The 26,577-nt window shown below is 39.4% G+C and overlaps 1 protein-coding gene across 6 annotated transcripts in view; it reads left to right on the forward strand.

The window, feature by feature from the left end:
• The first annotated feature begins 3,300 nt into the window (after positions 1-3,300).
• arhgef1b (Rho guanine nucleotide exchange factor (GEF) 1b) overlaps positions 3,301-26,577 on the forward strand; it is a 68,304-nt gene continuing 45,027 nt past the window's right edge. For all 6 annotated transcript variants that reach the window (XM_047360512.1, XM_047360514.1, XM_047360513.1 and 3 more), the window contains exons 1-3: positions 3,301-3,359; positions 25,301-25,387; positions 25,480-25,593. In XM_047360512.1, the coding sequence (XP_047216468.1) occupies positions 25,337-25,387; positions 25,480-25,593 (165 nt within the window). In that variant the 5' untranslated portion in view covers positions 3,301-3,359; positions 25,301-25,336. The remainder of the gene's footprint in view (positions 3,360-25,300; positions 25,388-25,479; positions 25,594-26,577) is intronic.

Consider the following 26,577-nt stretch of genomic DNA (forward strand, 5'->3'; position numbering starts at 1 on the left):
TTTTAGTTAGTAAGTTTTTAGTTAGAAATGCACACTTGTCCAGAATATTAACAAATGTAACATTTAACTATACAGCTTACAGAAAAAGTATTAAGTTTAATTCAGGGCAAAAAATAGCAAAGCAGATTGACACAGGTAATTGGCTTGGCTACAAATCTGAGGAATTTTCTCTTCCTAATTTGATTTAATATTGTCTCCTAATTCTGCCTCTCCACATTTTAAATACAAATTGTTCTCCTTTCACCCTGCGATGGCCTGGCGACCTACCCAGGGTGTACTCTGCCTCTCGCCCATAGACCGCTGGAGATAGGCACCAGCTATCCCGTGACCCTGTATGGAATAAGCGTGAAGAGATGGATGGATATTTCTCTTTTTTTTTTTTCTCTCACTATTTTCACACTTCTATTCAATTCAATTCAGTTTATTTATATAGCGCCAATTCACAACACGTTGTCTCAAGGCACTTCACAAAGGTCAGGTACATACATTCCAATTAATCCTAACAATTGAACAGTGCAGTCAGATTCAGTTATTTATTCAAATTGGATAAAAAGTTTTTCTGTCTAAGGAAACCCAGCAGATTGCATCCAGTCAGTGACTTGCAGCATTCCCTCCTCCCGGATGAGCATGTAGAGACAGTGGACAGTCACTGGCGATGACTTTGCAGCAATCCCTCATACTGAGCATGCATGTAGCGACAGTGGAGAGAAAAAACTCCCTTTTAACAGGAAGAAACCTCCAGCAGAACCAGGCTCAGTGTGAGCGGCCATCTGCCATGACCGACTGAGGGTTTGAGAGAACAGAGCAGAGATACAAAGAGAACAAAGAAGCACTGATCCAGGAGTACTTTCTATGGGAAGGAAAAGTAAATGTTAATGGATGTAGCTCCTTTAGTCGTTTCACCTAGAAAGAAAGAACAGATAAACTCTGAGCCAGTTTTCAAGGTTAGAGTCTGAAAGAGAGCACATAGAGTTGGTTACAGTTAAGCTCAGTCAATCGCCATGTCTAGGAGAGAGAAAGGGTTAAACACTGAAAGACAGGGCCATGTGGATCATCTGTAGAAGGTGAGCATTAAGTTGTTGCTAGCAGAAGCTTGGACGATTCCCCCTTCCAGAATGGTGTCACAGTTAGACACAGATTCAGGCCAGGTGTAGCTTCTAGGAAGAGAAAAGAGAGAGAACATAAAGTTTAAAACTGAAATAACAGCAAACAATACAAAATTGGAAAGTAGTGTGAGAATGTAGCAAAGAGGGTGAAAGTGGTCATTATGTCCTCCAGCAGCCTAAGCCTATAGCAGCATAACTACAGAGATAGTTTCAGTTTATTTATTTATATAGCGCTTATTTACAACAATGTCATCTCAAGGCACCCCACAAATGGTCCGGAACGGCACGGGCCGCCGGGGTGGCCAGACCAAACCACGGAGTGCCAGAGCCCACCCACATGTAGGGGCACTAAGTAAAATAATAAACTGATAAAGTTTGTCCATCTAGAGCCCACTGATGGCCATTGTTATACTAAAAACCACAAGGACTGGGATAACTCTTCTCTGATTTATTTCCAACATTTTACCAACCACAAAATCTGTTTGTTAGGGGATAGTAATTAACAGATTCAATCATAAATAAAATTATCATTAATTGTAGTTGGATTCAAAACAGCCTTGAATCTAACGAGTCTAAATGTATAATGGGGTGGTGTGTAGTGTTAAAGTTAACAAAGCAGTTCTGAAAAGAAATGCAGGCAATAAAATTAATAACACTAATATTACTAATAAGAAGCAAACTATTTCCAAATGGTTTTTTTTATTTGACTTGAAAAACATTTTGGTTTATGTTTTAACTAAAGTTAGGCTGTTAGGAAATGTGGAGATCAAATGCTTGTACAGTTTGCAGGTCATTGAAACAAGTTGGAATGATCACTCTTCTTTTTACCCTGCAAGGATGCATTATTTCTTAGCAAAAATAAAATACAATGGATTTTTATTCCCTTATTCCCTTCTCAGCTGATCTTTACGGATTATTTATTTATTTACTTGCAAGAAGATTCCTTTGTAGATTAATTCATGAACTGTGTTTATTGATAATTCCATGAAAAAATATTTTCTGTTTTTAATGCTTTGTTGACTTAGGACTAACCTTTCAGCCTTTGTTTTCATTGTTGTCCATTGTTACCAAATATTACTCCACTTACCAACATTTTTCAGGGTATTATGTAACATTTAATCATAAACTCCTCCGAATTTGTGTTATGGTTATAAATGTTTTCTTGTTATTGAACTATTTGACCTCAAAGAGCCTGTTTTTAGAAGGCTATTTTTGACATTTTTGTTTTTTCCATTTACAATATTTTTTGTATTTGATAGGCAACACCTCTTGCATATTTATTTTTATTTAAATTCAAGTACTCTTAGCTCTAAGCTAATGACAGGCACAGTTGAGTAAAATGCAGATTGGATGAGTATGAACAATGTTTGTCCACGGTGTGGCGGTAAGGGGATGTCATAAACAGCATTAATCAAGATAGAATATGTTTACTTTAGGCACTAAGCCTCGTCAACACGTCAACACAAACTCAACTTTATCAAACAGCGGCACATAATGCAATAGTTAGAAGTTTGTTTATATATTCAATCAATTAAATAACAGATTATAATCTCACATATCAAATTAAATAATTTAAAATAAGTATAAATTGAAACAAAATGCCTTCGGAATGAAAAATATTTTTACTAAAATCATGAACAAAAATACTACAAAATGTAAATAACAGGCATGATTATAAAGACAAAACAATCTCAGTAATAATCTTTATCTTTAAATTCCAGGCTACTTCTGAGATTTTATAGATTTACGTTTCGGATCTTTTATTCAGTATAGGAGCTTTCGTTGAAATGAGCTTGTTTTAATTTTACATTGTCTAAAAGTTAAAGCACTATTAACAAGTATACTTGTTACTTATAGTAACAAGTAAACTATAAGAATGTAGGCCTGGTAGACCCAGTTTTGGCTCAGGGTGGCTGAGTGGGTTAGGTGGGGACTGTTTACTGTGTAACACAGTGCGGAAACAGGCCGTTCACTTTGTTATATGACGAGAAAACACACTAAAGTAAAAAAGAAACATTAGTATCGTTACTCAATAGTCCAAAATAAAGTTTAGCTACTTGTTAAATTTTAAAAGGTAACTTATTATTGTTGTATTGGTCATTACACAGAGTCCATATTTTCTTCTTTTTTTTTTTGATGTGTACTTCCGCGTAACTGTGTTTTCTTTTTTTTTTTTTCTCCCACTGACGCTCGGCAACTTTCGAACAGGAAACCTATTAGACGCTCCGGTCGTCGTTTTATCTTTAATAGTTGGTGAGTAAATCATCTAAACCCATTTCCAGTCAACATTATGAGCGTTTTGAGGTTTTGCGCCTCTACCCGGTGAGTTAAACGTCGCCGTTGGAAGGGATATTTGTTTCTCCGAGAGTAATGGCTCTTCTCCCCCTCTCCACTCACTCACAGCCCGAGTTGTGTTGGGTCTGCATGCAGGAATCCTGTGCTCGGATATGCGCCCTCTCTGGACATTTTCTCGTTAATAGCGGTTTTATTTTAACATTACAGATTGTTCATGTCTCACATTAACAATGTCTGTTTAACCAGCAGTGTCAGGAGTGTTGCGTTTGCAGACAGTTGGAGAAAGCGTCTTCAGGTAGCAGCAACATAGTTATGTTTTGGTATTACTGGATTTATTCAAGTCTTATTTGGTTTTATTCTAAATCCACAATTCAGTTTAATATCCCCAAAGGGAGGTGTGTTGTTTTGTGTAATGAGTTGTCAGTGGGATGCTTATTGCAGGTGACCTTGGGAAATTTATGTTTTCATCCCTTTTTATATAATGCCCTCCTTGTAATTTATCAAGCCAAAGTAGCGTAGTTCAAACAGGCTGACCAAGTCAAAAACTTGGCAAAAGGTCTAGAAACCGTTACCAAATCTGGCTGCATTTCAACCGTCTGGGTTTGGGAAAAGTTGGAACTGAAATTTGCAGAGTTCAGACAAACTACAGTGCCTTGCAAAAATATTCATATTCATGGATTCAGTTCCATTTATTCAGTGCAACCAGTTGCCTTCAGTACGTTTACCTGTCAAAATAAACATAGCTGTTCTTTTAGAGGTTATTATGATCTTTTTAAGAACAGTAGTGAACAAACAGCGCAATGCAGCAACCCCATGGTGAAACATGGCTGTTGCAGCACATGCTGTGTGATGCTTTTCCTCAGCAGGGACAGAGAAGCTTAGGGTATTCAGCTCTCCTAAGTCAAAACGTTATGGAACCATTAACAGCTGCCAGGTATATTTCTACCAGCTTTGCACTCGTAGAAACCAAAGTTTTTGGACATTCTTTTTTGCAAAATATTTTAAGTTGTCAGATTGGACAGACACCAACGGTAAACATCAAGGTTCAATATTGAATTTTGGTATGGACTTTGATTAACAAGAATATTCTTTGATCTAAACCTTTCCATTGTAGCTCTGGCAGTATGTTTAGGGTCAGTGTCCTGCTGGAAGGTGAATCCACCCCAAAGTCTTTTCTTTTGGGACTGGCCTGTATTTAGCTCTGTCTATCTTCCCTTAAACTCTGACCAGCTTTTGTTTCCTTGCCAAAAACGTTTCCTCACAGCATGATGCCAGTACCATGTTTCACAGTGGGGATGGTGTTTTCATGGTATACAGGTCCTTCTCAAAAAATTAGCATATTGTGATAAAGTTCATTATTTTCTATAATGTAATGATGAAAATTTAACATTCATATATTTTAGATTCATTGCACACTAACTGAAATATTTCAGGTCTTTTATTGTCTTAATACGGATGATTTTGGCATACAGCTCATGAAAACCCAAAATTCCTATCTCACAAAATTAGCATATTTCATCCGACCAATAAAAGAAAAGTGTTTTTAATACAAAAAACGTCAACCTTCAAATAATCATGTACAGTTATGCACTCAATACTTGGTCGGGAATCCTTTGGCAGAAATGACTGCTTCAATGCGGCGTGGCATGGAGACAATCAGCCTGTGGCACTGCTGAGGTCTTATGGAGGCCCAGGATGCTTCGATAGCGGCCTTTAGCTCATCCAGAGTGTTGGGTCTTGGGTCTCTCAACGTTCTCTTCACAATATCCCACAGATTCTCTATGGGGTTCAGGTCAGGAGAGTTGGCAGGCCAATTGAGGACAGTGATACCATGGTCAGTAAACCATTTACCAGTGGTTTTGGCACTGTGAGCAGGTGCCAGGTCGTGCTGAAAAACGAAATCTTCATCTCCATAAAGCTTTTCAGCAGATGGAAGCATGAAGTGCTCCAAAATCTCCTGATAGCTAGCTGCATTGACCCTGCCCTTGATAAAACACAGTGGACCAACACCAGCAGCTGACACGGCACCCCAGACCATCACTGACTGTGGGTACTTGACACTGGACTTCTGGCATTTTGGCATTTCCTTCTCCCCAGTCTTCCTCCAGACTCTGGCACCTTGATTTCCAAATGACATGCAGAATTTGCTTTCATCCGAAAAAAGTACTTTGGACCACTGAGCAACAGTCCAGTGCTGCTTCTCTGTAGCCCAGGTCTGGGGAATGCGGCACCTGTAGCCCATTTCCTGCACACGCCTGTGCACGGTGGCTCTGGATGTTTCTACTCCAGACTCAGTCCACTACTTCCGCAGGTCCCCCAAGGTCTGGAATCGGCCCTTCTCCACAATCTTCCTCAGGGTCCGGTCACCTCTTCTCGTTGTGCAGCGTTTTCTGCCACACTTTTTCCTTCCCACAGACTTCCCACTGAGGTACCTTGATACAGCACTCTGGGAACAGCCTATTCGTTCAGAAATTTCTTTCTGTGTCTTACCCTCTTGCTTGAGGGTGTCAATAGTGGCCTTCTGGACAGCAGTCAGGTCGGCAGTCTTACCCATGATTGGAGTTTTGAGTGATGAACCAGGCTGGGAGTTTTAAAGGCCTCAGGAATCTTTTGCAGGTGTTTAGAGTTAACTCGTTGATTCAGATGATTAGGTTCATAGATCGTTTAGAGACTCTTTTAATGATATGCTAATTTTGTGAGATAGGAATTTTGGGTTTTCATGAGCTGTATGCCAAAATCATCCGTATTAAGACAATAAAAGACCTGAAATATTTCAGTTAGTGTGCAATGAATCTAAAATATATGAATGTTAAATTTTCATCATGACATTATGGAAAATAATGAACTTTAATCACAATATGCTAATATTTTGAGAAGGACCTGTATGTACTGAGATCCAAAAACCACTGACCAGACCACCTTTTTCCATGTCACAGCAAGCCACATGACTTGTGTGAACTCAGAACAGGATTTTCTTATGACTTTCTTCTTGCCAGTCCTCCATGAATGCCACATTGGTGTAGTGCGCAGCTAGTAGTTCAAATACATTGAAGTTTATGCTGGCAGCGTGACAAACGTTCAAGAAATTCCAGAGGTATGAATACTTTTGCAGGGTGCTGTAGATATGGAGACTCAAAGTCAGAAACATACAAAGATTTTAAATTGTAATCTTTGTCCTATTGTGAGACCTCTCCTCTAGTGCACGAATTATTGATGAATTATTTCCTCTAAACTGCCAGATTTTGTTCTCTCAGGATCCAAGGCATTGTTGTTTCTCTTCAGTCATTATATGTCCATAAATAAACATACTTTTATGCCATCTCTGTAATTAAAAGAAACGAAAAACATTTAGTCACAGTCCCTGTAAAAGTCCAGATCTAATCAGTTGGATTTCCCTCAACACTGTTTTTGTACATGAAAAGGAGACTGACGTTGGGTCCTGCTGCCTTTCTATACCACTCATTGTTAGATCAGACCATATAGACTGGGTGCCGCAGCGCAGACAGAGTTCAATAATTTGTGTCTATGCATAATTGATTACCAATGATGATTTTTGCCTTGTGAAAACTAAAGGACATCGCCCCCTCAGACCATGCAGAGAGTTCCCTGCCTTCACAGGAAGCTCTAATTACAGTACGTCTAGCACAGCAGTTTCATTATTCAACTGCCGTCATTGACTAAATATGCAGTTGGTGAAACGCCGTAGGTTGAGCTTTTATTAATCATACCTCAAAGAGAAGGTTGTCAAACCAGTTTGTTACACTTGTCCTTTGTGATATTTACGTGTAAAGAGTGTTTTTCTCTGAAAGCTGGACCGTCGTCAGGGCACACTTTTACATTTTTTTCCCTCTGGATGTTTATATCGAGCTCGTTATTAGATGCTGTTTGGAAAGGGTGTTGGTTGGTGCTGGTGGTTTCGGAGACTGTGACGTGTTCTCAGCGAGGTGCTGCACTCAACTCAAGAAGCCCCATGTGAAGCAGTCCCTGCCACTTCCTGTTACACTCTGCTAAACTAGAAGGAGCACTGCACTTGTCATCTCTTTTCTTTACACACGCTTTGCAAGTTCAGGCTTGTCTGGAGCCCAAAGGTACCTTCGCTTCCTTTTAAAGGAATGTTGGCTATTTAATTTGAGCTGCTGTGCCCCCCCCCCCCCCCTATCACCACCTCCCTGTCTCTCGCTCTATCCATTGTTATAAGCCTACATAAACTCGCCCACATCAACTGCCTCTCAGAAAGTAGGATGATGAACCTGGGTAGTATCATAGTGAGGCTTAACAGTTGTTGTCAGCCTCAATGAGAGATGCCCAACAGCTGGAATGACAGGTAAGGGCACCCACAGTTGAACAGCCCGGGGGTGTCCTGAGGGCCTGGAGCTGTGCTGCAGGAGAGCTAATAATTTACTGTAGTCAGGCATGGACTTCAAAGCGAATGCAGGTATTCTTCTCTGGCTGCAGTTAGTTTGACGAACAGGCAGCAGATAATGAGAGACAGAACGGACCGGGCTGCTCCTCTCGTCTCCACGGGTCAGCAGTGAAAATCTACTGATTCCTCCTGAATGAGCTCGGTTTTTCGAAGTGGAGGTGAAGGTACAAATAAGCATGCAGGGGAGTTGATGGGAAGGCGGTTTTGCCGTGCTGCACCTACAACACAAGTCATAACCATCTGAAAAAAACCGCAGCTATTCTCAGTGCTGTTGTAAGGCAGCAAGCTGCAACGTGCCTCTGTGTGTTTCTGTCGTTGTTTGCACAGAGCGCTCATGGATTTTAATGTACAAAAAAGATTTCTGAGTGGTTAGTTAAAGTTCTTAAAGTAGATCATGTTGATTTGAACAGTCGTTGCAGTGGTGCTACAGTGTACAAAAAGTACTCGTAGAAAAAAATAATTGCAACCCAGAACAGAAGACGTGTTGCAACAGATGTATGCAGTAAATTGATCAATGGCCGAATGCCTTTTAAGCTGCTTCATGTTTCGGGTCCTGTTATTTTTATCTAAATGCCTCCCGGCAGATGCTTTGAGGATGTGATGAGATTATTTAAACAGCTTTTAAAGGTTACTCCAGATGGAGCTATCACATTAACTATATCAAGGAGTTGTTAGAAAAATTTGAACTGGCTTGGTTTTTCATCATCTTCGGAGATCTTCCCATTAACCAGAAAAAAAACAACAAAAGAAAAACAGACATGTTTTGTTTGAGTCACTTTAATTGCAGCTATCTGCAGTTCTCTCATCTGCTGAGTGCTGCAGGCTGGTCATCTGTAGGTTACAGCTGATTGGCCACATTTTTGATCATTGACGCTACAGTAATAGATTTATCTGTAAAGTCTAAAACCCTAGCTTTTCTGTTGTCATATTAAAACTGATTTCTAAATTCCGATAGAAATTTATTTGGTTTGATTAATTTATTATTTTTCTTTGGGTATTTTCTCGCTTTCAGCAAGCCTAAAAGCATAGTTGGAGGACAAAAAAAGATGTGACAGCTTATGAAATTACCAGGAAGTAATATTTTCAGGAAATCCTTACAAATCTTGCATCAACCTGACACAGAATTGTGGATTTGAGGAAAACCGAATAAGCGATGGTACATTTAAATAGTTTAACCTTTGAGTGCTTATAACTTCTATTTAGACAAAACAACTGATGCATGGGTTAAATTAGACAACTTTTTTTGTTTTTGATTGATTGATAACTTTGTGATAAGGGATTTAAGGGATTTAAGCATTCTCTAAAAGAAATCTGGTTCAACAACTGGGAAAAAAACAGCAACATCCAAACGCAAAACTTCAGAGATCCTTAGATCTGAAGCAAATAAAAGACATTTAAACAGTCAATTGCAATCACAGCAAAATATAAAGAAAGTCCCGTTGATTAATGACATTACTGTGCAAAGTTAAAAGACTGAAGAGAAAAACTTGCTAAATCCTGAGTGGTCAAATCGCAGCAGAAAAGGCTGGCCAAAAAAAACCAACTCTTTAATTTTTATTCTTATTAATGACATTTTTTTTAATATTCATTCTGCTTGTTTAGGGTAGGCCAGCAAATTTGCAGATTGGGCCACTGTCAACTGTACCTAAACAATGAATTTTTTCTCCATATGTATTTTTTTTTTTTTTTTTGCTTTGTTGTCTTCTGCGAATAAAGACTGTCCATTTTTACATGATTGTGTGTTTAATGCTAAATTTAGTTCGTTCACGGTCATCGCACAGAGGTCGTTTTCTGAACTTGTTCATGTGTCTAAATAGGTGGATAAAAGTGTTTGTTATTCAATTGATTAGTTTATCATTAGATTTCACCGTCACATGCACAACCTTGTTGGCAATAATGGATCCTCTCTTTCTAGTTATTATTTTAGTTAATACTCCAGCTTTCTCACCTGTTCTCGGAGGCAGAGAGTAAAATAACATAGTTGCTCTTTAATTTTAAGATCTAAACAGAGTGATGTTGCTTCTGTGGCTCTAAGCAATTTTGTTTTTCAGTGGACCGAAGGCAAAAAGGACTCTTAGGGTTGTAGAGGTTGCTGACCCCTCCTCCTCTATAGGCAATATTGTGTTCATTTTCCTCCTTGGACAGTTGTGTGGCATGTGGATAAGTCATGGGGCAGAATTGCAAAGTTCAGGTGGCTCACACAAGCCGCTCAGTGTATTCACTCCTGCCAGATAAGGAGTGCCGTTCACCTCACATGTGTGGTCGAAGTGTTTGCAGGGATAGTGTTAATCTACCCACCCTCGTACACTCTCACATTAGTAAATGACCTCTTCAGACCCCACTGAGGTTAAATGCAGTCTAGTTTAAAAGTCCTCTTTCTCTTAAGATAAGAGGATTTTATGTGTGGAAGTTTAATCTGAAGCTGTGGCGGTTTGTTTCTTTACACACCTTGGGGGGAGAGAAGGTGCCAAATGGAAAGGGTTACATTCATCTGTTCAAGTGTGAGTCAGAAGGATGGCTGGTAAACTGATGGGATAGAGTGTGTGTGTGTGTGTGTGTGAGTGAGTGAGAGAGAGAGAGAGAGAGGGGAAACAGAGAATGAGCTCTTTCATTTGATGGTCTGAATGGAAAAAACGAGGCCGGACTCCATAGACGATGTTTACTTTTGAGACGTGTGGGGGTTGAAAGGTCCTTAAGTGAAGCGAATGTGTGAGGACTGTATTCTGACTGTATGTTAGGCTGTGGCAGTCACAAACAATGGATTCTGTATTAGTCTTAATGTAATAAATGTCTGCTTCTCACACATGGTTTACAGTAACTCTGTAAGTAAACATTTCCACTGTGTTGTTTGGTAGCACTAAGATTAATTGTTTTATACGGACTAAACACAACCCCCTTCTATCATTTAAGTTTACATTCAGTTTAATTTGGTCCAGATTCGGCTTTATTAAAACATGATGATACATGAGGATTTCACATGCATAAATCACACACGTGCAAAGAAAACGAATGCAGAGAAAAGCAAAACATTCACTCTTGCAGACTGATGAAGCATTAGGTCAGTGCATGTTTAAAGTAGACTGTATAGCACTTCGTAACACTTTTCCTGAGACGTGCTTTGGCGTTGTGACATACCGAAAATAATTTCGATGCCACTGTTATTAGATGGAGACTATTTATATCGCTTCATCCATTAGAAGGTCAAAAGATAAAACAGGTTTGTGCACAGCTGGACCTCTTGAAATATAATTATTAATGCACCTTTATAAGATAATAGATTAGATTATTTATTACGAAATTCTAGATGAGAAGATAAGATGTACGTCATCCTTTTACATATTATTTAGGTTTGGTTTATTTTTCAGTTTAAACATCATCAAAAGGTCTCCACATAAAGTATTAAGTAGAGATGAACCAGTCTGGCTGTTTCTAGCTGATACTAGTATATGGTTTTCCTTGTGGCCTGAGCTACTGATTGTGACTTAGATTGATTTCATTATTTTATTAATATTTAATGTTATACTGTTTAAAGGCTGCCTGTTAATAGGAGAGTTGAAAATAATTAAACGTAGATGGCTCGAGTCATTTATTGCCTTTTTGATATTTTACGCACATCATGGGTATAAGATTTTCAGCATCGTGAGCCAAGGTGTGCCTTGGTGCAAGTGCAGAGGCATTTTTGGCGTACAAGCTTTGATTCTGGGCAGACTTGACATTCCTTCCAGAAATATTTGACATGAACCCTGGTATTTCAGCTTTGCCTGGTGCCTGCTTAAAATCGGCTGCCGCTCAGATGAACCTGCTGCACATGCTGATGCACATAATTGGACAACCGAATGAGTCAGGGTCAGGTTTTTTTCTGATGAAAAAGGCTAATCAGAGATTTCTTTGTTTAATCTTGGCAATTACTGCTGCACACATACCCAAACTCTCTCGCATACACATGGAAGCAGTTAGTCCAAGCTGGAGGTTCACTCTGAACTGCCAATCCATGCCAGTCGATTTTCCCCTGGCCTATCAACTGTTTCCATGAGGCCATTGACCTCTTTATGGGGGTGAGGCGCGAGCGGATGGGGTTGGCAGTTAGTCGGAGTAGGAGACCGGAGTTTGCTTTAGCTGCCAGGAAACAGGCAAATATGCCGAAAGCCTATTAAGCTTTGCTGAATATGTGTGCATAAATGTGGGGGAAATTTGGGATACCTCGTTTATCATCTTTAACATGTAAACAGCTCTGGAAAGCCTTGCAGACATTTAGGGGGATGGGGCTGTTCAATATCATCAAAAATGTCTGAATGGAAGGTCATCGACTCCCTGCAGCAGCCGAGTCCAAGTATAAACAAGATAAGCTTACTGCACTAAAACAATGTTACAGGAGTATGTTTCCTTTTACAGTGAAAACAAAGAACAGCATGTAAGGCATGTTGTGTAAAGCAACAAACAAGTAAAACCCTGCTTGTGTTTCCCTTTGCTTTTGGCCATATTCTTATTTTAGCAGCTATGTAATGGTCGTGAAATGACATAATTGGCTCTTGTCGACCTGCTATGAATGCACTGGCACTGGCTTGAGTGAAGCTAGAAGGAGGTGTTTTATTTTAGGCAGGACATGGAGGAGATGAAAGTTAGAAGAAAGGAGGACATATTTATTTGCTGTGAGAGAGAGAGAGGCCTGATTAGGCAAATTGTCGTGTTCTCAACACCCTCAGCAAGAAGGAGGCACTCCCTTTATCACCAACTCATGATCTGACTTCCCCTGTACATGCACTCAGCTGTGCAGCACTATCTCACTGTGTACCCTCGGCTGGGTTGTTTGCCGAATGTCAGAGCAGTGACAAGATCTCCAGGATAACTTTGCTCCCTGTAAAGGCTCAGGCCGCTGTTCTTTTACCCTTTCTATCACGCGGAAATAACAAGCAGGCAATTTCTTATCTCTGAAACAAAAAAATTAGGTCTTATCTTTAACTGAGTCTGTGTTTGTAGAATACATTAGCACACTTGTGTTTTCTGGAAGCCTAATCTGTTCTGGAGACATTCTTTTTAAAGGGATAATCTAAAAAGACGTGCACTTTCGTGAAGTTTGTACTTATTTTCAGCTAAATTAGTCTAAACTTATGCAATAGAAGTCATTTCCCACAAATCACCTCCACTGTGTCTGTTATTAAATTGTGTTGTAAACGCCCTCATCCTAGAATCAGTCCTGTTGTTCTGTTGTCATCAAAAGGCTTACTTCTGAGATTAGAGAGAGATTTTGGTAAAACGTTAGTCAGAAATAGTTTCGATGCCTTAAGCCTCTTGATTAAGTAAACAAAAGGCTACAATTTTTTCAGACATGTCCAAATTCAATTTGGATTTTCAGACAGAGATCCCTGTCAGGGTTTTTTGTTTTTTTTATCTTAAATATTAGAGTCATTGAGTCCAGGCAGTTCCTGATGTTTGTTGTTTTAAGTCAACTTTGCTGTATTACAGCTTGCATAATGAGTTAGTACAGAGGGTGATGTGACCTTTTTGCAAAGGGGTCGGAATATTTCCTCATTCGTTGGAGAATACAATGCAATAAGTGTCCTCAACTAAAGATTTGTTGGTGCATGAACCCTGAAGTTCATTGTTAAATGAGGAACTACATTTACACGTCCGTGTGGGAATAAAACGAGGTATAACCCCAGGGTATTCTGTGCTATGTCATTCACACGCAATGTGGTTGTCCACAGGTATCGAAAGGTCAGCATTACACACGGTAGCCAGCAGTGGTGGTGATGTGCACAGCATTGAGATATCTAAAGTGTGTAGTTTCAGTTAGCTGCTCCACAACAAATCATATATCAGATTGAGAGCCTGTGAGAGCAAATACTTGAAATGAAGTCACCATTCAGATCTGACATCCCAAGAAATCTTGACGTGAAACAAGTTAAAATGCTGTTTTATGACTGCAAACATGCATCGGGTTTATGTTGTGCCAAATTGTTTACCTGTTCAAGGCATGTTGCTATCCTACAGCATATCAACACCTTCTGTGTAAAAATTAGTCTTTTGCACCCGTGGACACCTTCCGCCCTGCAGAAATACTTTTTCACATTTTATGACATTATAATTAATTCCAAACCACTTTTATTGGGATTTTATCTGATAAGCCAACATAAATAGTGCTTAATGTTAAGTAAAAGAAGAAGAAGAGTTATACATGGTTTTCGAAAGGTTTAGCAAATAAAAATCTCAACAGCAATGTTCAGGTTTGCTTGGATGTAGGTCTGGACCTTGACTGGGCCATTCTAGCACATGATTATGCTTTGGTCTAAACCTAAACATTACAGCCCTGTCTCTGTGCTTGGAGTTGTCCTGATGGAAAGTGAACCTCTGCCCCAGTGTCAAGTCTTTTGCAGCTTCTAACAGGTTTTTTTTTGTTTTCAGTTTTGCCCTGTATTTAGCTCCATCCATCTTCCCTGTAAGCTTTTTCCCTCCTGCTACAAAAAACATCCCCACAGGATGTTCTGCCACTAAATGTTTCACATTTTGGATAGTGTGTGCAGTGTTTTGCTTTGTGTAGTTTTTCCCGACACATGGTGTTTTACCTGCCGGCAAAAATGTGAATTCTTCTTACAGCTTTATTTCAACAAAGGCGTTCTACTTGCCACTCTTCCTTGAAGACCAGGTTTCTGGGGTACACAGCCAATAGCTGTCATGTTGGTAGATTCTTCCATCTGAGCTGTGGATTCTTGCAGCTCCTCCAGAGTTACCATGGACTTCTAAGCGTCTTCTCTGATTAATGCTCTCCTTGCCCAGCCTTTCAGTTTGGGTGGACAACCATGTCTTGATACGTTTACAGTTGTGCCAAACTCAACCCTGCTTTAACCCTCTCCACAACTGTGCACCTGAGCTGTCTGCTGTGTTCCTTTGTCTTCATGATGCAGTTTATTCACCAAACCTCTGTGGACTTCACGGAAGAGCTATAATAATTCGTAGAATAAATGAACACAAGTGGACACTGTTTACTGAAGAGGTTGTTACTGAAGGTAATTGGTTCCACTGGATTGCATTTAGCGGTATCTGAGTAATGGGGGCAGAATACAGATGCACATCATACTTTTAAGATCTTTAGTTCAAAAACATCTTTGAACTATGCATGTAGCTATGGGAGAAAAAGTTAAAAAGCATAATTTTTTTTTAAGGCACTCTATATAATAATTTCTTTGTAATTTAAAGATGCATGTTTAATATGAATCCATCCACAGGAGACATGTTCTATTTTCAGAGATGTGTTTTGGGGTCTGTGAACTCTGAGCTCTACCAGCTGCAGCCAGAGCTGCTTGGTCAGGGTTGGACAAGTCAAGGGTGTGTGCTCGGTTCTGCTTTTCTGACTTTTGGAAACAGATGTGTAATTAGTAAGCTCTGATATGTGGGTCTTAAACAGTTCCTGGATACTTAGTTCTTCCTGCACTTGCCAAAATGTCTTGCGTATGCTTGGATATTTCCATTGCCTGTTCTTTTAGTGCTTCCTGCTTTGTTTCATGTCCCATTTTCTTCTTTTTTTCCTTCTTGCCTCTCCTCCGTCTCTCATTTTACTATGCCTTCCTTCATTTTTGATAGTCAATTATACCTTCAAATGTCTAGAAAGTTATGATGCAAGTTTTCAAAAGAACATTGTGATTTTTTGAGACTTGTAATAAGGTAAGTGTACAGAAACTGTTGTTTTGCCTGAAACTATCAACTTCTAAATGGTCTAACTAGAACGTGTTTTTATTTTTGCTTAAAATCATCAAACATTAAATTGGAAAATGCATGACTAATTCCTCATTCATCTAACTACATGCATTTGCCTAAATAAAAACCCATCTTTACTGTAATTGCTGAGCTCGAGTCTCTTTATGTCCGTTGAAACGTTTCAGGCAACAGTTATTCTGACCTGAAATCCATCTTGGAGGAGCTCATTGTCCTGTACAGAATATTATGAATATTAATACCATTCTTGGTTACAGCCTCAATTTAAGTCATTTATTTTAAAAGGAGTTCATTGTTGTGCCTCTTTATATTTAATGGTATAACCCTGAATTTGGTTTATGTGTGACAGAGAGGGTTTTTGGTCGAGTTACCCGATGTAACAAGACCTCATCTTCCAGGGGAAAAAGCTTTTCTTTCTCCAGACATGATGCTTTTCATTTAAACTAAAAAAATATGTTTAAGTTTAATCTTCTCTTCATCAGCTGTCTGGTTTATGCCTACAAAACAAACCAAAAAATCAATCAGTAAATGTGAACCGATGTTGTTTTTGGAGAGCAGAAGTTTGCTTACAACAGCCCTTACTTGCACAACATTAGCCCTTTTCCACTGCAGGGACTTTCAGCCAGTACTCAGGATTCTGAAAGCCCTCCGTGCATTTCAACACAATTTTACCCAAGTAATGTGAACAAATGGCGGGGTACAGTCTTCGCGGTCAGGCTATTACCGCCACCCGCTGGACATGAGGTTTGGTACAGTTTTCTTCACAACTTCCCCAAACATCTTTAGGCTAATTTAAATAAAATTTCTGGGGCCTTTCAGAGCAGTGGAAACAAGGCATACAAATGACCTGGGCTTCCATTTACACGAATAAAGTAAAAAGTTAAATCCCTGGACTCCTGTGGACTGTTGTTGGTCATTGCTGTGGATGAGACATGATCATCGCCCTCTACCGCCTTGGATGAGGCGTTTAGTGGTGCAGCTTTGATTACATTGCGGTTTAAAACTATTACAGGGCTTTCTCCTTCTATTGATTGTCTGCAGAGGTGAAGCAGCAGTCTTTGCTTAGATTATCCATGGGAGTCCAAACTGTTAGGATTAGGTGTTTCAGGAGTTTATAATGTATATCAGCAACTATTTTCCTTGGGAACTGAATTGCTAGAAAACACCCCAGCAAACATGTTTTACACTTTAAACTTGAAACAGAAAAAAACATTCTCATGCTGCTGATTGAAAACACCAACTTCTTATTTAACAATCAAATTACTTATTAATGCTTATAGGGTTTCAACTCAAGTATTATTCTTGACTCCTCAAATAAATAATGATTAATAGTTTTGCAAATAATTGAACTAATATCCAAGTACATTTTGTTTATCTGTTCTTTCTTTTAGGTTAGATTGGTTTTCCTGGAGCCTCATCCTCATAAAAACTGAATCATACTTTTTACTTGCATGAGCAAAACTGTAATGAAAAAATCAGCAACATGTTCTTCGTCCCCTTGTACATCAGGACCACTGTCTTTATCACACTGGTGAAATCTGTCTTCTGTACAACTTTAAGTTTCGTTCAGGTTCTGCAGTAACTTCCTCTTCTAGTTCTTGTGTGAACCTGAACATGGGTTCCTCTGGAGGTTTCTTTGATGCAATCTTGTCATGTTTCTTACGGAAACACTTGTGGGCTCCATGCTTTTCAAAGTTTTCGCTCTCCATCTTGATTCTTTCTTTGTGTCTCACCTTCTCTCACTCTTCTTTTATCTGATTGGTTATACAGGATATGGCTCTGATAGCTTCCTGAGGAAATTACACCCACTTCCTGTCTGTATGACTCTTTATTTGCCAGGGCTTTTAAGGCGCCTAAGGGTGGAGCTGCTGGAGAGGGTGGTTTAGCAGCAGCAGCAGCCATGGTAGGAATCCCCTGGTCACTGTTAATGAGGCTCTGGCCTGATGAATGAGCCAGATAAGCAGCAGCAGCAGTGCAAGCTGTCCGAGCTGCAGGCTTCAACCCCTGCTCTATTTTTAGATGCTGCATTTATAGCTGCTTTCCCTCACAATTTCAGACACATCTTTACATTTCAAAAATTGAAAGGTGTGGAAAGGAGAGCAAGTTTTGTTTTGGGTATTGTGTTGATTTCGAATATAAGATGGGAAGACATAAACAAGACCTGGCAGAAAGCGAATTGAATTATTCTAATAGTTGCATTGACATTCAAACATATAACACCTTGAACGAAAATCAGTGTGTTTAAAGAGGTATTTAAAAGCAGGTATGCCTGTTAATACAATGTAATTCCTTTGCTCGCAGTAACATGTTTATTCCCAAGAGCCTGAAAAGCCCCTGAGCTACAGTAGATTAAGAGGATAGCTGTAATTCTGCAAGCCGGGGTGTGTCGCAATCTCTGATAATCATTTCATCCTGGGATAATTACGTCTGTTTGTTATTTTTAATGGAATCAGAAACTTTGGATTAACACAGATGGACTGCAAGCGTGCTCCAAGTTGCCCTGCAAAAAGGGTCAAATTGGTCAATTTTAACTTAATCTGTCTGCAAGTTGTTGCTGTCAATATCAGAACCTCTACTTAGGACTCAGACGTTTGTGGACATTTGCTTTTATGATCAAAAATGGAGAAGTGGACTATGTAGAGTCTTTCATCTCAAAGAGTAACATTGTCATTAAGAGTGATCTATTTTTACCCAGATCTTCTGTTCACATTTATGCACGGCTTACAGAAGATCGAAGACTACTCGGTCATCTGATGCATATTAGGCACTTGCACTCAAAACCTAATTGTTTGCAGGTTTTGGATGGTTTAACCTAGATCTGCACAACATATTGAACTGCAATCGATATTGCATCAGTGCGTGCAGTATTGCAATTGCATGTATACAAGCTATCTTGTTAAAGGGCCAATAATATATGTCATTAAATAGAGCCACTAAAAATATATATTAAATGTGGGCAAAGAGTGCAGTGGAGGTCCTTCAAGGAGACCAAATATATAATCGGCATGGAGATTTTGTATGAATGGCCCTTGAATGCAATATCTCCCAAAATATTGTAGTCTTTTGAGATATTGCCCATGTTAATAACCCATCGGTTTCAATATTTACGAGTTACATCACAACTGCATGTTTTCCTAATATTGTGCATTCTAACTGACACATAGAAAAACTTGAAACTTCTACAGTTGGCTTGTTGCACCTCTACAGAACGTTGAATACTTAAGACTGTATTTGCACTTTTAAATTTTTTTTAGTGTGTGCATGCTTATTGTTAGAGTTGCATTGATGTTATGAACAGGGCTCACGTTTGTTGCAGACATTTTATGAGAACTTGTGATATTCTTTTTGGGGTCCATATCTACATGTGTTGTTTTCTCTTCATTGAGTGGTATGAGCCTTTATTTTTATTGCAGAAGTCCTCGATTGGGTGTGGCCACAGTTTGACTCCTCTTCCTCTCCTGATCTGATTGTTTTAACAGTTTCACAATCACTATGAGGTTTGCATGAGACTTGATGTAACAATAACTGAGTTATCATTAGCCTGCACTGACCCTGGTGGAAATATTTAAAGCTAATTCTGCTGTTAAGTCTAAATAAAGGTGCTTATTTTAGTTTGTCCATGTACAGAATTAGATCTCAGCTTGTTCAGCGACAGAGAAGGAATGTTCTTGTAAAGACCAGTTGTCACAGAACACACAAACCCACCGGTACACTGGCAACTCCCCACAATCAGAAATGCCATCCACACACACATACGAACGTAGTCTTAACCCACACACACAAAGGCAAACACGCTTGATGGCTATCATTAGATTGATGCCACCTGACACTTACTTAGTACAGGAATGTGATGTGAGGGAGGGGCAGGGGGCAGCTGCAGACTCCCAGGAACACCAGAGTTGATCTCTACACTGTTTGAATACTGTGTGCATGCTGCATGATCCAGGAGCAGCCCTCAGAGTATAGTGCTTATGCCAACTGGTAATTGTGAGGGGATAGGAAGAAGGTCTGCTCATTGTTGAAACTCACACTGTCTCCATCTGTTGCCTGAACCATGCCATATGCTGGAATGCACCACTTGGTTCAGTTTAGTTAGAGCAGGAGCAACTACTCTGTGGCCCTGCACTGCTACACGTAAAAGGGAACTGACCTTTTCCACTTCCCTCGGAGTAACCACAATCAGCTTCCTCCTGCCTGCTCCAATTAGCCCTTAAGAATACCTAAATGTATTACAGATTCGCTGAAATAACAATACATAACATATAGACATAAGACATAACCATAACAAAAAACTGGCCTCAGAATCTCCTGTAATGAGGGGACTGGAATGCTGAAACATGCTAAATGGCAGCAGCAGTCAGCTTTTCTCAAGGTTTTCAAAGCTTTTGCATTTTACTCAAGTGAAGTTGGCGCTCCACATTCTTCGCATTTAAAAATTGTGGTGTCAAACACTCGTGGTTTTAGGGTAGGTCCTCAGAGGTCAACCAGGCTCCTTCCCATTACCTAAACCAGTGGTTCCCAAACTTTTTCTGCTGGGCCCCCCTCTGGTTTCCAAGAAATGTTGCGCCCCCTACATAGGTCCTTACCATTACTCTGAGTAGAGTGGTGTGATATATCAAAACCCAAATGCCGTCATTTGGGTATTTGCGGTATCACAATTGCAAAGGACTGCTTGGATTTGGTAAGAGTTAATATTTTATGTGCCATTCATGCAAATTATGCCTGTTAATAATGTATTTGGCTGCTTGGATGGACTGTTACTGCCCTCAGTGCCCACTCTTTATGTATTTTTATTGGTAGAGATGCTGTTGTCATCATAATATTGTCCAAAAAATATCGTAATTGCATGTTTTCCTTATACTCCTTATACCATACTATGGCTTTATTTGAAGAACATGGAAATGCACACATTGAACATTTTCATTTGAGTTAAAGGGTGTCATCTGAACAAATATTTCTCAACACGAGTATACAAATAAAAGAGCATCTGCTGGGTAGATTTTGTCTACAGGCGTGTCTGAATATTAAAACAGGGTGGGTTTTCTTCTCTGTTAGGTGTTCTGTTTGATGCACCTGTTATTAAAATTTCACTCCGCTTTTTAAAGGGAGCAGTTTACCTTTCAACCAGGGGAAGCCAGATTTTGGAGCTATCGCTTCACTGGCAACAATTTACAAAACTTCCTTTTTCCATTCATTGTTCCAGCACCGCATGGCTCTACCTCACTGTACATCGCTCTACTTGGCACGAAACCTGTTGTGTGGCTTGAAACCTCACCCCTAGCAGGTACCAAAAAAAGTCAGTACCGGGCTGGAAAACTCAGTAATGGAAACCGTCACAAAACTGGTTGAGTAAAGTGGAGCCGGCCAAAGTAGAGCCAATGGAAAAGAGACAAATGTTGTTGCGTTTGTGTATCTGTTTGTGGTTGTGTGTAGATGTGCAGTCTTTGCTCTCACAAGACTGTGTCTCTGTTTAGCTAACCTCTCCTACGCAGGCTGCTCCAGCGCTGGCCTCTGTCAACCTGCAGCCCACTGTATGCAGTCATGAATGAACACATTTTCTCTCTCAGCCTCCCAGTTCCACTTTCTATCTCCCATGCCACCACTTTTGTTAAACTCGTGCACAAGAAGACCTCACCTTGACCCAGAAGCATTTAACAGAACCACCACATTGCTGTACAAATACACTTCAGTAAAGTCTCCAGTATATCCAATCTTGATCTAGCACCCTTTCAAATTTCCCCAGAAACTAAGAGGAGTTTTAGTTCCTGCTTAATTAACTGGAATAACCACATTTAAACTGGTACAATTGGACCAGTAGTACTTTTAGCACCTGTAACGCAGGGTGACAATTAATATTCTTGCTATTATTATTACGAACTCTGCTGAAAGCACTGCAAAGCATATACACACTAAACAGGCATAACATTATGATCACATGCATATTAGGAAGTGGAGCCCCCCGTTGGTGCTAAAATCGCCCTGGGCCTTTGAGGCAGGGCCTCCTTCAGACCACTGAAAGTGTGCTGTGGTATTTGGCATAGGGCTGCAGCTAACGTTTAGTAATCGAGTATTCTGTCGATTATTCTGCCGATTAATTGAGTAATCAGATAAAAAATTGGTACATTCTGCAGATTTTTCATTTAACTACTTAAGTGTATTTTATGAATAGTAGAAATACATAAAAGATAAAATGCAAGTGAACAGATAATGAATTCCCTATTAAGAAAGCACAGTAACAATATACATGCCTTTAGTGTACACTTGAACATTTGTAGCAAAGAACGCATCTGCAGCTATACAAACGTTCTAACATCGACCCAGCTCAACCCTTTCTGGTTCATTTTAGATTTGGGCTATTTTTGGAGGCCACATAAGCACCTTTAACTTGTTGTGCTGCTCAAGGCATTCCAGAACCATTTTTGCTTTGTAGCAGGAAACATTATCCTGCTGAAATAGGACACAGGCATCAGGGAATACTGTCTCCATTAAACTGTAGCCAACAGTGCTTAAATAATGGGACTCTGTAAAAGTAAGATCCACGTAGAGCAAAACATTACCCACAGTATCATACTGCCAAGGCCAGTTTGGCTTCCTCCCATGGTGCATCCTGGTGCCACGTATTCCTGAGGAAAGTGATCCTTGATGTAAAGTAAAAGAAAACATGGTTGATCAGATCAGATCACCTTCTTCCATTGCTCTGTGCTCCAGTTCTGATGTTCACATAGCCATTTTTGGTTCAGCAGGGGCAACCTAATTGCTCTGCAGTAATGCAGTCCCCTATGCACAAACTGTAATGCACAGTTTGTTTTATTAGAACATCTTTCAATCAGAACCAGTATTCACTTCTTTGGCGAATTGAGCTACAAAAGCTAAATTGATGAATCGGACCATGTGGGCTTACCTTCACTCCCTACTTGCAGACTTGTCATCTGTCACCCATGACCCTGTTTCCTTACTGTTCCTTACTTGGACCACATTTCATAAATCTGGAGCATTCCAGACCAGGAACATTATACATAAGAGTCCAATTTTGTAGATGTCCTCACTCTGTCAAAGAGCTATTAAAATTTGATCCTTACAAACTCAAACTAAAATCCTCATTCTTGCCATATTTTCTGCTTTCAACACAATAGCTTTTGAGGACAAAATGTTCATATGCTGCTTAATATAGCCCAGCCAGTAAAAGTGCACAAAAACAAAAACAACAAATATTGTAGGTCACTGACCTTTCTTTCAGGGGTAATATGTTTGTGGATATTCTAGTCATCCTGATATGTGTACTAGTCTACCTGGTTAATATTGGTTTTTAAACCCTGCACAGAAGGTTCCTCTCATTTTCAGCCTAGCGGCTACAGTGTTCGTGACGTCCAACAAGAAGCTCCAGTTTTTATTCATTAGCCTGCAGGACATGTTACCTAATCTGGTAAATAAGACCCGGCCCCTTACAAGGCAGCACTCTGTTGTTAGTTTTAAGTGAATTCAGTTACTGAGCCTATTAAGCAATACACTGAAATGTATCTATTTTTAATACTATGGTAGTTGAGGGAAGACGAAGGTTACGGCCATGATTGTCTTCTTGTGTGTGTATCTAGATGGAAAGTGTGTGCAGTGTATGTATTTAGAAATGCTAAACGGTAAACCTGTTCTTTATTACAATTTAAATTAGAGGCAGCTTCTCTAAGAGTTCGGTGAGATATTAAAGTACTGTGGATGCATGAAAATGAGCAAACAAAAACGTTATTTTGAGGTAAAGAATTTTCCACTTACATATTTTTACTTGTAGCAGCTGCCAAATCTTTGAGATATTAATACTTTTTCAGCATAATATAGCATGTTTTATACATGAGGCTGCAGTCATTAGATTAAAAACGTTTTTCTAAAATAGAAAAAAAGCATGATTTCTCTATTTTGTTTTTCCCACATTTTGCATGCAAAGCTATAATCTGATGAATTTGGAAAGGCTTCATTTAAACGGCAAGTTTCATAAAGTGGTGTATTGCTTGAGAATGAGGGTGACCAACCTGGCCTGATCGAGAAAACTAATTGGGCCTTTTGTTAAATCATGAATTAAACTTTTGGATCAATTACACTAGCCATGCCCAGACCTGATTACTGTCAGATCTCAAAAAACAAAACATTGTGCCCAAATATAAGGAAAATAAAGAGCAGATGAGAAATGGAATGGAAATGGTAAAAAAGCCTTTTCTAAGTCTTAGGGACCCCCGGCGAACAACAGTTAGAGCCGTTATCAACAAATGGAGAAAACACGGAACAGTGGTGAACCTTCCCAGGTGTGGTAGTTACTCCAAGAACACTTTAAATACTAATCCAGAACCACTTGTAAGCACTGCCAGCTTCTCTAGTCTTAGTTTAGGTCAGCGTGTGTGAGTCAGCAATATGGAAGAGAAAAGAACACAAAGAACCGAAAACGTTTGGGAAAATATTCTGTGAACTGACGAGGCAAAGATCAACCTTTTGTAAAGTGTGTGTCAGGTTACATATGGAGTAAAACTAACATAGCAATTTCAGAAAAAGGAGGTCGTTCTGACAGTCAAACATGGTGGTGGTAGTGCAAAGGTCTGGGGCTGCTTTGCTTCGTCAAGGAACTGGTGGCCTTATAAGTATTCTACTCTGTCCCAAAACATGCTGCCGTCAGTTTGTGACTTTAAGCTGTAGCACTCATGGGTTACGCAACAGGAGAATGACCCACAGCATACCAGCATGCCCACCTTTGAATGGCTCAACAAAATTATGGTTTTTAAGTGGCTTAGTCAAACTCTGGGCTTAAATTCAATTGAGATGCTGCTTATGCCGATTTGGAGGCAAAAACCTCTTCTCTAGGTTTCTCTTGGGGCCAAGTTGGTTTGGAAAACTTTTTGTTGCTTAATAAATGAAATCATGATTTAAAAACTGCATTTTATATCTTTGATACCAAAAAAATTGTTTAATCTACAACTTTTAAAGTGTGACAACAAAAGCTAAAATATGAAAACCTTAAGGGGTAAATACATTTTGCTTGGCACTGTACATGGTCACATCCCTTAACCCCCCTAGCCCCTCGCTTAGAGCATCAGTACGTTCTGACACTGTGTCCACTGTTGTCACCTAGCATAGTACAGTTTTTCTGTTTGATGTGTGTTTGGGTGTTCCTTGCTGGCAGCCCTGGTTGTGTGGCCTTCAGAGGACTGAATACAGGAGCTGTGTTTTGTTTGTGTGTTTATGGGGAAGGGGAAGTGGTGCAGGGTGGAAAGGGTGGAGAAGGGTTTGTCATATGTTGTGAAGCATTTTTTCCCTTATTCATTGATTTCAAAGACGAGGGCTGGCGTAAACCTTTATTTTCAGATTAACTCAGTGCCAGTTTTAGATCAGGGAGGTTACGTCATGCCATCTACAAGAGAACTCTGTTGAGTTGCAGATTGGGTAAGAACTTCCTGTTGCTCAAAATGAAGTTGAAACTCCCTGAGCTTAGCAACTAACCTAAATGTTAAAGCATATAAGCTGCAGGTATCTTTATAGTTTAATAATGCTGAATCTTTTTATGTTTTAGAAAACATTATTGGAATAAATGATTTTTATTTTACTTGAACTGATTTTACACAGAGAAAGTTCACTGCATTCAGACTCTACTCTGACTTTCTGTTCACCTCTGCTTGGCAAGGATCTTTTGAATCAAAAAGTAAGGGTTAAGTCTAGAAATGTCTGATGAAGTGTATAAAATGCGCTAATCGTTTTGTTTTATCCCCTTTCTCCCACTGTGTCTCCATAGAGTGGCTTGTTTGGAGCTCACCGCTCTAAGCCAGCCATGAGCATCATCGGGGCTGAAGATGAGGACTTTGAGAATGATTTAGCAGATGTGAGTAAAGGGAGACAGAAACATTTGAATCTAAACTTATCATTACTTTTAACTTAAGTTTCTAATTCTATGTCGTTTTTTGCTCATCGTAGTCAGCAGATGACAAATGCAAGGCCTTCGACAACATCGAGTTGTTGAAGACGCGGCCAACTCACCTGCTCGTCTTCATACAACATCTCATTCTCCAGTTTGACCCCTCTCCCCTGGTGAGAACTTTACATTGTGCCTTCATAGGGGGACTTTTGAGCGCTACATGGGTCATAGAGTTGTTGGTTTAACTATGGTTTACATTTCTTAAGCTAAAATATTTCTCACTTTGCAGTCTGAATTTCAAAATTATTTCACAAGGTTGCTGTGTTAGAAATTTTTTTTCTACATCTTTGTGCATTCTTCTTAATATTTCAGGGATTTGTTTTAAAGTGTGCAGGTATTTAGCAGAGTTATGTCTGCACAGATGTGGACAGGAAATGAGGGGATAGATTAGAGTCGGGAGCAGTTTAGTATCCTCCCGCAACTGAATCAACCCTTACCTCTGCCCCAGAGGAGGGTTCTGTATTAACAAAATAAAAATAACATGAGTTTCACTGAATATGTGATTAATAACTAAGTAATTACCAAAATAAATTCTAATTGCAAAACAATCAGTTTTTTTAGGATGTTTGTTTGCTGTTTAATTGCATATGTATTTATTATTCAAGCATTCTAGAAAATAAATACTTTTGATGATCCCAGCTGACCCAAAACAGGAAAAGTTCAGTGTTATTTAATGTCAGAGAGTGAGGAGGAAAAATAAGGTTGTTTATTTTTATAAAGTGTATTTAAACCTCAACTGTATATAATCTGTTACTTAGTTTCACATTTACATTTAAGAGCAGGTGTTGACATTTAATTGAAGATTAACGTTTCTTCATTAGGCTTTAATACAGGAAAAGTTTTTATTTTTACATCCCTTGTCTTATTGTTAATTTTCACATTTATTCATCATGTTTTCCTTTTAGTGACTGCTGTCTAAAGACCTCAGAAATATCCAACACCAGATATGTAAAGTTTAGCCAGCTGAATACCCCTCTGCCTCGCAGGTTAAACACAGAAATAAACACACTGCAGGCTAAACATAGAAATATCTTCCCTAGAGCATGTTTTGTCTTTTTGTTCTGGGTTACTGTGAAAAAATGCAATACTCCCCGATA

This window comes from Girardinichthys multiradiatus, chromosome 3 (genome assembly GCF_021462225.1).
Source record: "Girardinichthys multiradiatus isolate DD_20200921_A chromosome 3, DD_fGirMul_XY1, whole genome shotgun sequence".
Classification (NCBI taxonomy): domain Eukaryota; kingdom Metazoa; phylum Chordata; class Actinopteri; order Cyprinodontiformes; family Goodeidae; genus Girardinichthys; species Girardinichthys multiradiatus.